Source organism: Cyanistes caeruleus, chromosome 22, assembly GCF_971803275.1.
Source record: "Cyanistes caeruleus chromosome 22, bCyaCae1.hap1.1, whole genome shotgun sequence".
NCBI lineage: Eukaryota > Metazoa > Chordata > Aves > Passeriformes > Paridae > Cyanistes > Cyanistes caeruleus.
This window is the reverse complement of record NC_141722.1, coordinates 6,481,514-6,495,915: the sequence shown is the minus strand read 5'-3', so window position 1 is coordinate 6,495,915 and position 14,402 is coordinate 6,481,514. Positions and strand designations below refer to the sequence as shown.

The window sequence follows — 14,402 nt, the reverse complement described above, 5'->3', positions numbered from 1 at the left end:
AACACTTTCCCTGAGTGTGAAACCAAGCCCACTTCAAGCTGGGCTTTAAAATGCCAACTTCACTGAGGTTTCTTTGTGTTGCTGTCAGTAAATACCCGGAGCAAGAAATCCTGAGGGATAAAAATGCCAGGGGAAGGAAATCCAGGTGGGTACTCACCTGCAGGAGGGTCTGCAGGGCCAGGGCAGCAAGGCAGGGACAAGAGGAAGGAAAGAAAAATAAATTAGTTTGATGTTTCTGCAACCTTCGGCTTGGGAATCCTCACCAAGGGTGGAAAATCTGAGATGCCCCAGTTTGAAAAATTTGATTTAAATCAAGGCTGCAGAGGGAATTAAATGTGTCCACAGAGAGGCTGAAAAGCAGCTCAGGACAGTTCCAGGCAGGAAAATTGAAATCCTGAATTGCAGTGAGGATGTTCAGCTCAGAGCTGGCAGAGAGGGAAGAGATTTGCCCTTTCCCCAAAACCAGCTCTGCTCTGTGCTGCTTTTCATCAGTCCCATCTCTGTCTTCAGAGGAATTTCCAGGGGTCAAATCCTCAGCAGCAAAGGGGAAGGCAAAAGGGGAAGGAAAAGCCAGAAGAGGGCACAATCCAGCCAGGTGCCCAAGCCTGAGGGGTCCTGGTGTGTCCCCGTGCCTCCCACAGCCAGAAAAATCAGGAAAATCCTGAACTGGAGGCACTCAGGGCTCACCCTCTGCTGGATCAGGGCGTGCTTGTGCTCCATCTCCCTCTTCTCCACGGCAGAGTCGATCACCAGCTGGTCCAGCTGAGGGAAAACAGATGGAAAAGTCAGGATGGAGATTGAGGAGACTGGTCTGGGATGGCAGCAGACATCCCAATATCCCAAAGCCCCAAAAAGGGGGAAAAGGAGGGGAAAGGGGGAAAAAAGGAGGAAATAAAGAGGCAAAAAGGAGGGGAAAATGAGGCAAAAAAAAATGACAGAAAAAGAGGTGAAAAGTGGGGGAAAAGGAGGGAAAACAAGGTGAAAAAGCCAAAATGAAGCAAAAAGGGAAAAAGGAAGGGAAAAGGAGGGAAAAAAGGAGGGGAAAAGAGGCAAAAAGGAGGGGAAAAGAGGCATAAAGGAGGCAAGAAAGAGGAAAAAAGGAGGGGGAAAGGAGGGGAAAAGGAGAAAAATAGGAGGAAAAAAGGAGGAAAAAAAGAAGGTAAGGAAAGGGCAAAAAAAGAGGTGAAAAGGAGGCAAAAAGGAGGCAAAAAAGGAGGTAAAAGGCCACATTTGATGTGATGCAGCAGCCCAGGATGAAGCTGCAGACATTCCCTGGTGGCCAGAGGAGCAGCTGCCCAGGAAAGGGGGTGTCCCCCATCCCCCTGGGGTGCACAGAGCCCTGTCCCTCACCTCCTGGGGTGCACAGAGCCCTGTCCCTCACCTCCTGGGGTACACAGAGCCCTGTCCCTCACCTCCTGGGGTGCACAGAGCCCTGTCCCTCACCTCCTGGGGTGCACAGAGCCCTGTCCCTCACCTCCTGGGGTGCACAGAGCCCTGTCCCTCACCTCCTGGGGTGCACAGAGCCCTGTCCCTCACCTCCTGGGGTGCACAGAGCCCTGTCCCTCACCTCCTGGGGTGCACAGAGCCCTGTCCCTCACCTCCTGGGGTGCACAGAGCCCTGTCCCTCACCTCCTGGGGTGCACAGAGCCCTGTCCCTCACCTCCTGGGGTGCACAGAGCCCTGTCCCTCACCTCCTGGGGTGCACAGAGCCCTGTCCCTCACCTCCTGGGGTGCACAGAGCCCTGTCCCTCACCTCCTGGGGTACACAGAGCCCTGTCCCTCACCTCCGTGGCCAGTTTCTTCATGTAGGGGTCCAGCTCGTGCAGGAGGCTGTAGCCCTGCTGGAAGAAGGTGAACTGGGCGTGCATAAAGGACAACATCTGGGGAGAGAAACAACAGCTGCATCAGGGCCAGAGGGAAAAGCCCTCAGCCCTTTCTTCCCACCAGAAAAAAATGGGTTTAACTCTTTTACTTTCCCAAACTCATCCCCTTCTCCTTCCTCCCGCTTTGCCGTGGGCACAAAGGCAAAGCAGCATCCCAAAAATCCCCCCAAAAAAGCTGGATTTGCTCCCTGAGGAGCACCCAGGGCTCCTCTCCTGCAGCCACTCAGGGCTCTTACCGCGTCCAGGATCTCAAATTTCTTCTTGGCCTGCAGCACGTTGATCTGTGGGGGGAAATGGAGACACCCCTCTGAGCACCAGCAGCAAATCCAGCCCAGGAACCTCCCAAATCCACTGGGAAACCCCCAGAAATCCAGCACAAACTAGTCCTGAATTATTCCAGTAGGGAATTGCCTGTGAGGTTGGTTTTGGTGATAAAAGCTGGAATAAATGCACAACAGGTGGGTTTTCTCACCTGGACTGGTTAAAATCACTGCTGGAGAAATGCTTCTTTATTTCCCTTACTGAGATCAAATAATCTCAAATATCAAATAATAGTTAATACCATAATTTAATCTAATAATCTAATAACATATTATTTCATATAATAATATATATAATATAAATTGTTGTAATAATTTAATAAAATACTATTTTATATAATAAAGTAGATATTATATAATTTAATATAAAAATTCAATAGCATGTTATTTATATAATAATTAATATTTATATTTCTATACATATATAAATATTTAATATTTTAATTAATAAAGAAGAACAATTTAATAACATGCTATTGATAAAAATTTATATAATGGAATTTAATCTAAAAATGTAATAGCATATTATTTTATATTTAAATATTTAAATAATATGTTATATGTAATAACATATTTTATATTTAGAAATATATATAATTTAATACATATTAATATATATCAATATTAATAAATACATACTATATATTGTATTGTATATATTATACATATTATATATATTAATATATATTAATAATTTATCTATAATATATTTAGATATTTTTATATAACGTATGAAAATAATATATATTATGTAATATCATTATATAATATATATTTATTATATATAATATTATATATAATATAATAATATATAATATAATAGTATAGTAATATATTATAATATAATTATAGAATATATAATTATTATACAATTAATATAATTATATATAATTATATATTAATATGACGTAATATAATATAATATAATATAATATAATATAATATAATATTGAAATTTAATATAATAATGTAATAACATAATACATTATTTTACATAATAATTTATTATTAAATCCAAAGTATTCATGTCTCCCTTCTCTGCAGGCTGATCCCTGGCTGAGATCCAAACATTCTGTGACTGTGGTTTTTAGGGACAGAAGGCATCCCAGTTCTCCCACCTGCAGCACATAGTCCAGGGCCAGGTGCCGGAAGCATTTCCTGGTGATGGTCAGCGTGCCCGTAGCCTCCTCCACCTCGTGGGGCTTGTGCCGCGGCGCCTGCGCGTTCTTCACCAGCGAGATCTCCATGTCCTCCCGCACCTTGTCAAACTGCTTCTTGGTCTCCTTGAACTTCCTCACGTCACTGGGCACCACAAACGGGGAGAAAGGGGCAGAAATCTGCGTTAGGAAGGTGGGAAACAAGAGTGGAGAGGGGCCAGTGGGGCTGTGGCCAGGCCAAGATCCTGCTCCAGGTGCCAGCAGGATCCTAGCGTGTCCATTCCTGCTTCAGTCAAGTCTTTCTTTACAGAGTTAGTAGGGAAAGGCACTACTATTATTATTATTATTATTACTATTACTATTACTATTACTATTATTACTATTATTACTATTATTACTATTATTACTATTATTACTGTTGCTATTATTGCTATTATTGCTATTATTATTACTATTACTACTACTACTATTATTATTTTATTTTTTGTTTTATTTTAATTATTTTTGGTTTAATTTTATTATTTTTACACACTGCCCTCAAAGCCCCTGTGTCTTCTTGGTCTCCTTGAATTTCCTCACATCCCTGGGCACAAGAAATGGGGAGAAATGGGGAGAAATGGGCAGAAATCAGGGTTAGGAAGGTGAGACTAAAGAGTGGAGAGGGGCCAGTGGGGCTGTGACCAGGCCAAGAGGGGGATCCCAGCTCAGCCCAGCGTGTCCAGCAGGAAAAACTCCAGCTTAAATCAAATCTTTCCTTAGAGAGTTGGTAGGGAAAGACATTTTTAATTTTTGTTTGTTTTTATTATTTTTGGGTTTGTTTTATTACTATTATTATTGGGATCTGAACTTTGGGATGTCTCTGGCCTGGAGGATCAGCCCTGCAGGGATCTGAACTTTGGGATGTGTCCTGCAGGATCAGCCCTGCAGATGGATTTTGGGATGGGTTTGTCCTGCAGGATCAGCCCTGCAGATGGATTTTGGGATGGGTTTGTCCTGCGGGATCAGCCCTGCAGATGGATTTTGGGATGGGTTTACCCTGCAGGATCAGCTCTGCAGATGGATTTTGGGATGGGTTTACCCTGCAGGATCAGCCCAGCAGATAGATTTTGGGATGGGTTTGTCCTGCAGGATCAGCCCTGCAGATGGATTTTGGGATGGGTTTGTCCTGCAGGATCAGCCCTGCAGATGGATTTTGGGATGGGTTTGTCCTGCAGGATCAGTTCTGCAGGGAGGTTCTGGTTCTGCTCCCAGCACACCCAGAACATGTGGAATGGGAAGCTCAGGACACTGAAAATCAAAGGGAAAAGACAAACACCAAACACTCACTCTTTGACAAAATTGTGCAGCTGCTGCCGGACCGACCTCTGGGCCTGGTCAAACAGGATCTGGAAGAGAGGAGAGGGGACAAAATATCAATTATTTTGAAAAAAGGGAAAATATCAATTATTTTGCAGCATGGAAATGCTGAGGAGTCAGAACATTCATGAGCACTCCTGAAGACCTTCAGAGTGAGGGACTCAGCTCCTGGGCTCCATGATGTTCATTATTCAGTGCCTGACAGAATAAATACCAACTTTTCCCCACAGCTGCAGCATTCCTGATGAACTCCTCATCCAGGAGCAGTTCCATTCACATTCCTGCTGCGAGGGGTCAATACTGAATTCACAGTTTTGCAGGGTCAGTCCCATCTGGAATTCCCGGTTTGGTGGTATCAATCCCATCCTGAATTCCCGGTTTGGTGGTATCAATCCCATCCTGAATTCCCAGTTTGGCGGTGCCAAACTCATCTGGAATTCCCAGTTTGGTGATGTCAATCCCATCTGGAATTCCCAGTCTGGCGATGTCAATCCCATCTGGAATTCCCAGTCTGGCGATGTCAATTCCATCTGGAATTCCCGGTTTGGTGGTGTCAATCCCATCTGGAATTCCCGGTTTGGTGGTGTCAATCCCATCTGGAATTCCCGGTTTGGCAATGTCAATTCCATCTGGAATTCCCGATTTTGTGATGTCAATCCCATCTGGAATTCCCGGTTTTGCCGGAGGAGGGCACTGGATCCCCGATGCTGCATCCAGGGAAGGAAGAGCCCAAACCACGCTGGGAACTCCTGAGGGCTCCAGAGCACGGAACAGGGGCTGGGGTCTTACAAATCCCTGAAATTTCCCACTCTTTTGCAAAATAAATTGTTCCAAGGTCCTTCCTTTACATATATTTATATTTATATTTATATTTATATTTATATTTATATTTATATTTATATTTATATTTATATTTCTTTGTGTCTATAATTATAATTAAGAGATGCATTTATATTAAATATATACATATATTACATTATAAATAATGTAATAATACCAAAAATATATATTATAAATATAAATAATATCTATAATATTATATATAATATAAATAATACATATAAATAATATATGTATTTATATTAAATATATACATGTTAAATTTAAATACAAATATAAACCATTAATATTAAGATATTACCTAGTTAATTAAAATCTTAATTAAAGTATAATGCTATTTTATAAAATATAAAATCTTCAGTAGATTATTAAATTTAATATTTATATTTACTTATAGTTATATTTATATTTACTTATATTTATATTTACTTATATTTTCATTTCTATTTCTATTTATTTATATTTGTATTTATTGTCTGGCGTCTGCCTGGAATCAGGAGCTCCACCTGCAGAGGTCAGCACTGCCTCAGCAGGAAATTCCTTCCCTTGCTGAACCCAGCATCCCGGGATGCTCCCATGCTTTCCCTGGATCAGCTCGGTGGGAGCTGACCCCCAGGGGCTCCGGGGCAGCGCCATTCCCAATTCCCTGCTCCAGTCACACACAGCCAGCTGGAAAAATCCCTTCCTGGGCCTCCTCCTGCATCCTCCTCGCCCACCCGAGGGATGGAATTCCCTCTGAAACCATTCCCGAGGCAGCCAAGGGCCCTGAGATCCCAGCCCCTTCCAGAGGGAAGCTCAGGAAATCTTGAATCTCCCCTTGCCAAGCACTCGGGAGTTCTCTGGGAATGTGGGGCTGCCTTGGTTCTGGATGCACACCCAGCTGCTGGATCTCTCCGGGAGGCAGGAATGCCAAAGCTGCTGGGAGAAGTCCCAGAGGGAGAGAGGAAATGTGGCTGAAATGAGGCAGAAAAGGCTGGGGCAGCGACTCAGCTCCTCTCAGGTGGTTTTGATGATTGTTCCTCTCTGTGCACTAAAAGAAGGAAAAAAAGTGGAAATTCTCTAGAGCTCTTTGCATTCCAGCAGCTTCAAGCTTGGATTTTTGCTGAGTCTGGCCCTGTGCTCTGGCAATAAAATCATAGACAAACTGATTTTTGGGGGTTTTTTTGTGACGGGGGAATATTTTCCCTTTCTTTTTAACTGGTTTCAGTTGTACAAACTGTCCTGGAAACATTCCTGGAGTGAAGCTCTGACATCCATTCCATAGTTGTGATCCTTGGAGGAGCCAAGACACACTCACACCCTCAGAGACAGCAGAAGGCACCAAAAAGAACTCTCTGAACCCCTGGGAAGGGCTGGAGATGCAGCTGAAGTCATTCCAAAGCCATTTCCTGGACAGAGATTCACTCTGCTGTGCTCTCCCAAGGCTGGGGGAGACAGGATTTGGGAATTCTTCCCCTGGGAATGTGCTGGTGGCAGGGAAATGGTGCCCTGGAGAACCCCAGGGAGTGAGGGGGGACAGGGGAAGGTCCCACATCAGCTGGGAATTCCCAGCTCTGGGAAGGATCCCCATTTCAGAGGAAGCTGCACTCGCAGACACTCTGCATCCAGAGGTTCCAGGCTGGAAGCTGGGACGGGATCCCTGGGATGAAGGGAGAGCTTCTCAGGGCTTCAGGTGCTGCTCGGCAGGAAGAATTCATGGAAGAAAATCAGGATTTTCTCTGCTTTGCCACAAAAAACAACCTTCCCTCTGCCGCTGCCACGGATTTCTTCACTCCCATTTCTCCTCCTCCCAAAGCCCCACAGGCCTGGCAGAGCAGCACACGCAGAACCTTTCCCCGACGCTTTTTTTCCCTGGGAAAAGCCTTTCCAGGTGCCTGGTGAAGCAGGGCTGGGAGCAGCTCCTCGGGCAGCTGCGGAGGGTGGCTGCTCTGGGAGCCCAGCGCGCTCTGGCAGGGCTCAGGCAGAGCTCCTGCACCACCAGGCTCCTGCTGCAGCCCATGGCAGCCAGACCCCAGCGCTCCTCTGAGCGCACCTCTGCGGCACCCAGAGCCCAGCACCTGCCTCTTGCTGGCAGCTTCGCCTTGTGGAAAGGGCAATTTGAACTCCCGGGGCTCTGGCGTGTGGGAATTTGCCTGCTTTGATCTCGGGGCAGGATTAACGAGTCCTGGCTGTTCAACTCCTCCAGCACAGAGCATCCCCCGGGCAGCGCTGCACTCCCAGTCTGACCCTCCGCTCCCTCACCCCTGGCCCCATGCCACGGATTTGGATGCCAGGCTCCGGAATCTGTCCCAAATCTGCCCCAACGAGGTTTGTGAACAGCCAAAATCCTCCTCGGGGCCCTGGGTGTCCTGCCTCTGCTGCCCCAAGGGAAGAAGAAAAAAATTCTGGAGTGCAGCACTTGGGTGAATTGTCCTCTTGACGATTTTCTCACTCTTCCAGGACCCTTCTTTGTGGCAAACACAGGGAACATCAGCAATGCCACCAGCACCCAGGAGAAAGCTCCTTACCATGTGGTAATTGATCATTTCCTGCAGGCTGTCCCCAAATTTATCCAGGCACTCCTGCAAAAACAATAAAAAAATAAAATAAAAAGGTGAAGAGAAGTGGCAAGGAAGAAAAGCAGCCGCCCCTCATTGCCAGGGCTGAGGGAGAGGCTCAGGAAGGCTCTGAGCAGTCAGTGCTGCTTGCCAGGGAGGTTTCTGAGCCATCTGAGCCTTTCCTTGCCAGTCCAGAGCTGAGCTCCACGTGTGCCTGCGTGGGCACCTCCCAAATCCCTGCTGCTCACTGACCTAGATTGCAACAGCCTCGGCAGCACCGGCCCTTCCTCAGAGTCTGGATCTGCCTGCAAGTCATGGATCTCACTGTGAGCTTCCACTGCATCCCCCACACTCAGATCTCGTTCTGAGGGGATCTCTCTGAGCTTCCAGCCTGGTGTCAGCCACTGCATCCCCCACACACAGATCTTGTTCTGAGTGGCTGCTTAAGCAGCATGAGGGGCTTGGATTTGTGATCCATTCCAAGCAGCAGGGATCTCAGCAGGGATCTGAGCAGGGATCAGCAGGGATCTGAGCAGGGATCAGCAGGGATCAGAGCCAGGATCAGCAGGGATCTGAGCTGGGATCAGCAGGGATCTGAGCTGGGATCTGAGCTGGGATCAGCAGGGATCAGAGCTGGGATCAGCAGGGATCTGAGCAGGGATCTGAGCTGGGATCAGCAGGGATCTGAGCTGGGATCAGCAGGGATCTGAGCTGGGATCTGAGCTGGGATCAGCAGGGATCAGAGCTGGGATCAGCAGGGATCTGAGCAGGGATCTGAGCTGGGATCAGCAGGGATCTGAGCTGGGATCAGCAGGGATCTGAGCTGGGATCTGAGCAGGGATCAACAGGGATCAGCAGGGATCAGAGCCAGGATCAGCAGGGATCAGAGCTGGGATCAGCAGGGATCTGAGCTGGGATCTGAGCTGGGATCAGCAGGGATCAGAGCTGGGATCAGAGCTGGGATCAGCAGGGATCAGAGCCAGGATCAGCAGGGATCTGAGCAGCCCCCAGCCCTCCCCAAGCCCCCGGCCCAGCCCAACCTCACCGAGATCATCTCATCCTTCTTGCACTGCTGCGACAGGTCCCGCACGCCGCTGACAAAGTGCTTGGTGGTGGTGATGTAAACCTTGCCAGCCTCGATCATGCCACTGCAGAGCTTCACCAGCTGCACCAACAGGGTCAGGGACACGGGGACAGGGACATGGGGACAAGATCAGCACTGGACAGGAATGCCAATCCCAGCCCCAGGGAACTGGCTGCTGTGACATTCCCTCCATCACTCAGGGACAGCAGTCCCAGGCTCTCCCCTGAGGGCAGGTGAATCCAGAATCCTGTTTTTTCCAGGGGGCTTCTCCTGCTTGCTCCATCGTGGAGGGAACCTGATCACACAGATGGGCCGAGAAGGAGCCAGGATTGGCTCCTTGGTGCTCAGAGAAAATGGAAAAACTGCCTAAAATCTCTTTGGGATCAATCAGAGCCCAGCTGACTGCTCTGGTGTGTACTGGTGTGTACTGGTGGGGGCTGCTCCTGCTTTTGAGTAACAGGAAGCCAGAATTCTGCTTTTCTATCTCATTTTCCTTTCCCCAGCTGCTGAACCCCCTTGGGCTGTGAGCAGCCAGTGCCAGGCTGTGCTCCCTCCCAGCTGAAACCATCAGCGCTGCACAGAAATGAAATATTCCCCACACTCCTGCAGCTCCAGGAATCTTTTCCTGGGAATTCCACCTCTGGGACTCGGGGCAGCCTTTCTGCTGGACCTGGGAAGGGCCTTTTTATAGGGATGTCACATGGGAAATAACCTGGAAAAATGAGGTGGATTCCCCCTCTGGAATTTGCTGCATCTCCCAGACAGCCTTTATTAATTCTGGATAATTTAACAGCTGCAGGGAACATTCCCAGACTTCCAGAGCAAACTGGGAGTGGAGCTTTGGCTTGGAATTCCTGGCCATTGGCCTCTCTCCTTTCAGACAACTTAAACATAAAACAACTTAAAGATAAGCCCATAAAACAAAGGATATTTGCAACAGCGAGGGCTGCCCACTGGGAAAATATTTTTGGCGTTAGTTTGTCTTGTTTTGTTTTACCTCACCCTTGTCCTGGGCTCCTGAATGAAGTGGAAAACTCGCTTCTGATAATGAAAAGTGATATTTTACATCCTCAAAACCCAGCAGCTTTTTAGGGATATTCATTTTCCTAATGAAAAATGGGCTTTTTTCCTGCCAGCCAGCCTCACCTACAGGCTGGGAACGAGGAGTTTTTCACTTTGGTTGGATGCCAAAGCCCCAGGTGCTGGTTTGGGGTTTAGTTCTGTTCCTGCAGCCCCAAAGCTTTGGGGTCTGTTTTGGAGTTTGGGGTTTGTTCTGTTCCTGCAGCCCCAAGGCTTTGGGGTCTGGTTTGGGGCTTGGGGTTTGTTCTGTTCCTGCAGCCCCAAAGCTTTGGGGTCTGTTTTGGAGTTTGGGGTTTGTTCTGTTCCTGCAGCCCCAAGGCTTTGGGGTCTGTTTTGGGGTTTGCTCTGTCTGTACTGCAGAACGAGGTCTGTAAAAAGGAGAGAAGAGAGGAGCAGAGGAGATCTGTGTGCATAAATAAAAATATCTGGGGTCACACGTGGCCCATCTGCACCTCCAGCCCTCGCTCACACCCTCCCCTGCCCCTACAATTCCAAAATCCCCTCCAAACCCTGGGAAGAAAAGCAAACAGCTGCAGTTCCTGTCACATCTGGAGCCCAGACTGCACTCAGGGTTTGGATGGAGTCTCTGGAAAGGAATTCCAGCCTCTCCTGCAACGTGGCAGCTTCCAGAGCACCTCTGCAAACAAAGCCCCGTGGCCAAGGCTGTGTCCCCAGCAGCTCAGGACCCCAGTCCCAAACCCCAACCCCAAGGGAGCAATGGAAATGGGATAAAATGTGGGAAATCTTTGGCTGAATCATCACCACTGTTTTCCCTCCAGCTGAACAGGTGATGAAAGATAATAATTCATAAATCCAATGTTCAGGGCACAGGAAAAGGCAGAGTAAAGTCAGGCTTTGGCAGGCCAGTCCTGGCAGCTCTTTGGGAGCAACATTCCCACCTGGAAAAGGTGGGTATCTCCCACAGGAGAGGAGCTGGGCCATCCCAGGCTGATTTATTAGGAATGGGAATGATTGAGTCTGGTCCAAAGCTACCCTCAGAGGAATGAATCGGAATTGAATTGGAACAAATTCCCAGTGGTTCTCCAGCTGCAAATTCCAGCTGGGGCTGCCAGTGACTCCTGCACTTCCAGCTCCAGGATTGCTCCTGGCACTCCAAATCCCCTCCCTGCAGGGCACTGGGCCACAATCAGAGCAGTTTCCACCCTCTCTAAATTTAGAGAGCCCAAATCCCTCTGCAGCCCCCCCAGTGCCACCAGTGCAGACAAAGCACTCCCAGCAGCTTATGGGGAAATGGCTTTTGTAGGACACAGACTTGCCCAGGGCTTGTGGCTCCCACCCACCTCCCTTCTCCCTCAGACTCGGGATTTCATCCCTGCCTGCCTGGGGGGAATCTCACAGATAAAAAGCCAGCAGCTCTTCTGACTCCTCTTATTCATCTCTTTCTATTTTTGTTTAGAAAAAAAACAACCTCTCAGACGAGGAGGAGTGGGGGTGGAAAAGCCAATTTCCATCACAAGCTTAGACCTGGACTAAAAACTGGGTCTTAAGAATCAGCAGCCTAATGCAAAATGGCCAAAGTGGTCCCTGAGAGGGCCTTTCCAGGGTCCCACTGCAGGGCCTGGCTGAACACCGGGCACATCCAGCAACTGGGACATGGCCCTTGGGTCCCTGGGAGGACACCAAACACCTCCCAGCCCACCCAGTGTCACCAAGGGCAGTGGAGAGGGGACAGCCAGCACTGGGAGAAGTCCCCGAGGCAGTGGGACCCCTCTGGGACCCTAGAGCAGGACAAGAAGGTCAATATTCACTAGCAGAGCCTGCCTGGGGCTCCTGTCCCAGCTGAGAGCAGCCCTGCCAAGCCCCAGGCCTGGAGACAAGCCTAAACATCAGTTTAACAGCTGGAAATGGGCTCAGAGTTTTAGGGAACACTTGGAGGGACCCAATTCCTGAGCGGGGGCTCCCCCAAGTCCCCCTCAGGCCACAAACTGCCCTCACCTTGTCAAGCTTGGCCTCGATCTCCACCACATCTGTTTCCACCTCATCGATGGTTGCCCTACAACAGAACAGCAAGGAGGACTCATTAATTAGCAGCAAGGAAGGGTTAATTGATGGCTCATGGTGACTGGGGAAGAGACCAGGAAGGCGTGAGCAAGGATCAGAGGGGCTGAGGGCTGTAGGGACAGGAGGAGGGACTCGTTAGTCCCACTTGGATGTTTCCTGCTGCTCCAAAAGTTCGGGGCTGAATGGCTCAGGAATGAATTCCAGGGCTGGGGAAAGAGATGGAGATGATTCCACCATGGAGAAATTCAGGTGGGCTGGGAAGACACCCCCAGCAAATTCATTTAGCGGCTTCGTTCTGTTAATTAACAGCACACAGGGATAACCATTGCTCCATGCATTCCCATCAAGCAAAAATTCCTTGCTCCAGCACCACCAAACCCCATTTCCAGGCTGTAGCTGCCCTTGAATTGCTGAATTATCATCTTTAAACCTCAGGAACCACCACTCAAACAGAAACAGAGCAGCCCTTTGGCCTCTGAACACTAAAAGGCTCCTCTACACACATGGGGCTTTGCTTGGATAGGGAGAAATCCACTCCAGGATTCTGGGATTTGCTTCTTTTCCATGTCACCGGGCAGATGTGACAGCAAGGGGCTGCCAGAGCCCAGCTGCAAAGGTCAGCGGGCCTCCCTCTCCAAGGGAAACATCACCATGACATCAGCCACCTGCAGGAGGCATTCCCAGAGTCAGGAATGTGCCTCTGGAAGGATTTTTGGGAGGCCAGAGTCCAGCAGAGAGCCGTGCAAAGCTGAGAGCGTTCCCAGCAGAGCGCTCGGCTGCTGATTTCTTTAACCACACACCTGGGAATGTGGTCAGGCCTCCCACCACCCCCTGGCACCAAGGATTTGAAATCCAAATTTTATTCAGGGAGCTTCTTAGGTCTGTGGGATTAGGATTTAAAAGGTTGGTTCCTGTTATATTCCACCCAAGGTCTGAAAAAACCAGCCCTGAGCTTGTGCCAGGTGCAGGGACAGGATTTGGAGGGACGTGAGCTGGTCCTGCTCTCAGGAAAAGGACAGGACACCCCCAATCCAAGGGGAACAGCAGAATTCCTGCAGGAACCATCTGGATTTGTGCTGACTCTGAGGCTCTGGGTATCTTCATCCCAGGAATATTCTCCAGTGAAAAACTGCTGGGTTGTCCCTTCTTATTCCTCCAGCATCCTCCAGAATCCCAGCAGAATCCTAAACTCCCTCCAACTCCCTGGAAAATGAAATCCAGGCTGGAGCCCAATGCCCAGGGCTCTGGCTGCCATCAATCTGCCACCACCAGCCCTTGAAAAACACAGCCAAAAAACAAAAATTAAAAAAAACAAAACAAGGAGCTTTTCCATGGAATAACGTGGAGCTCCTGCTCTGCTGCCTCCCACTTGGCTGCCCCACACAAACAGCAGCGTGGCTGTGCCCGGGGCAAAGCTTTTGGAAAGAAAAGGAATCATTAAAAAGGCTCTTTTCAGGCTTTTTCCCCTCTCTCAGCTATTTTTGTTCCCCGGGTTTGGGACTCGTGTGCCTTCATGCGTCGCTCTCCCGCTGCCAGATTCAATTTTTCCACTCGGTTTCCTCATGCTGCTGATAGCTGGACACAAAAAGCAGCTTGGAAAGAGGGAAGAGCTGGTTTTTCCGGGAATGCTTTTCTTTCCAGGGAAGCAGGAGCAGCCATTGTGGAATCTGCAATCTGAAAGTCAGGCTGGCAGCAGATTTCCTGCCAGGAGATGGAGAGAGCATCTACAATTTACTCCCCATTTTTATCCCAGCCCATGGATAAATCTGGACTCTGTGGAGGAGGGAGATGTTTCTGGAGTTGAGATCTGCTGAGGGGGGAACACGAGGGGCTGTGGCTAAGGGGGCAAGAAATTTGAGCTTTTTATTTGGGGTATGGGCTTGATGGAAAAGGTTTGAACGCAAAGGCAGAGATGCCAGATATTTACTTGGCTGGAATGGAGTCCCAGGAAGCAGAGGGGGACATTTATCCATCCTTTTCAGATATTTTTATATCCCAAGGAAATTCCTGGGGAGAGGAACTCTGAGCCTGAGGTGAGGCTGGGGCAGCACAGCCACACTTCCATTTGGGATAAGCTGGAAGTGAAAAGCAAAGGGATCCCAATATTCAATCCCAACTCCTCC

At 48.6% G+C, this 14,402-nt stretch overlaps 1 protein-coding gene across 6 annotated transcripts in view; it reads right to left on the bottom strand.

Moving 5' to 3' along the window:
* The window catches only part of ACAP3 (ArfGAP with coiled-coil, ankyrin repeat and PH domains 3), a 67,840-nt gene that overhangs the window by 26,088 nt on the left and 27,350 nt on the right, over positions 1 to 14,402 (bottom strand). For 4 of the 6 annotated variants that reach the window (XM_086860168.1, XM_086860171.1, XM_086860169.1 and 1 more), the window contains exons 2-9: positions 12,214 to 12,271; positions 9,139 to 9,258; positions 8,064 to 8,117; positions 4,687 to 4,745; positions 3,322 to 3,505; positions 2,120 to 2,164; positions 1,785 to 1,880; positions 688 to 762 (exon numbers count right to left, since the gene is read on the bottom strand). In XM_086860168.1, coding sequence (XP_086716294.1) covers positions 688 to 762; positions 1,785 to 1,880; positions 2,120 to 2,164; positions 3,322 to 3,505; positions 4,687 to 4,745; positions 8,064 to 8,117; positions 9,139 to 9,258; positions 12,214 to 12,271 — 691 coding nt within the window. Of the gene's footprint in view, positions 1 to 157; positions 170 to 687; positions 763 to 1,784; positions 1,881 to 2,119; positions 2,165 to 3,321; positions 3,506 to 4,686; positions 4,746 to 8,063; positions 8,118 to 9,138; positions 9,259 to 12,213; positions 12,272 to 14,402 lie in introns of all 6 variants that reach the window. The other 2 variants (XM_086860170.1, XM_086860173.1) reach the window with 1 other exon arrangement.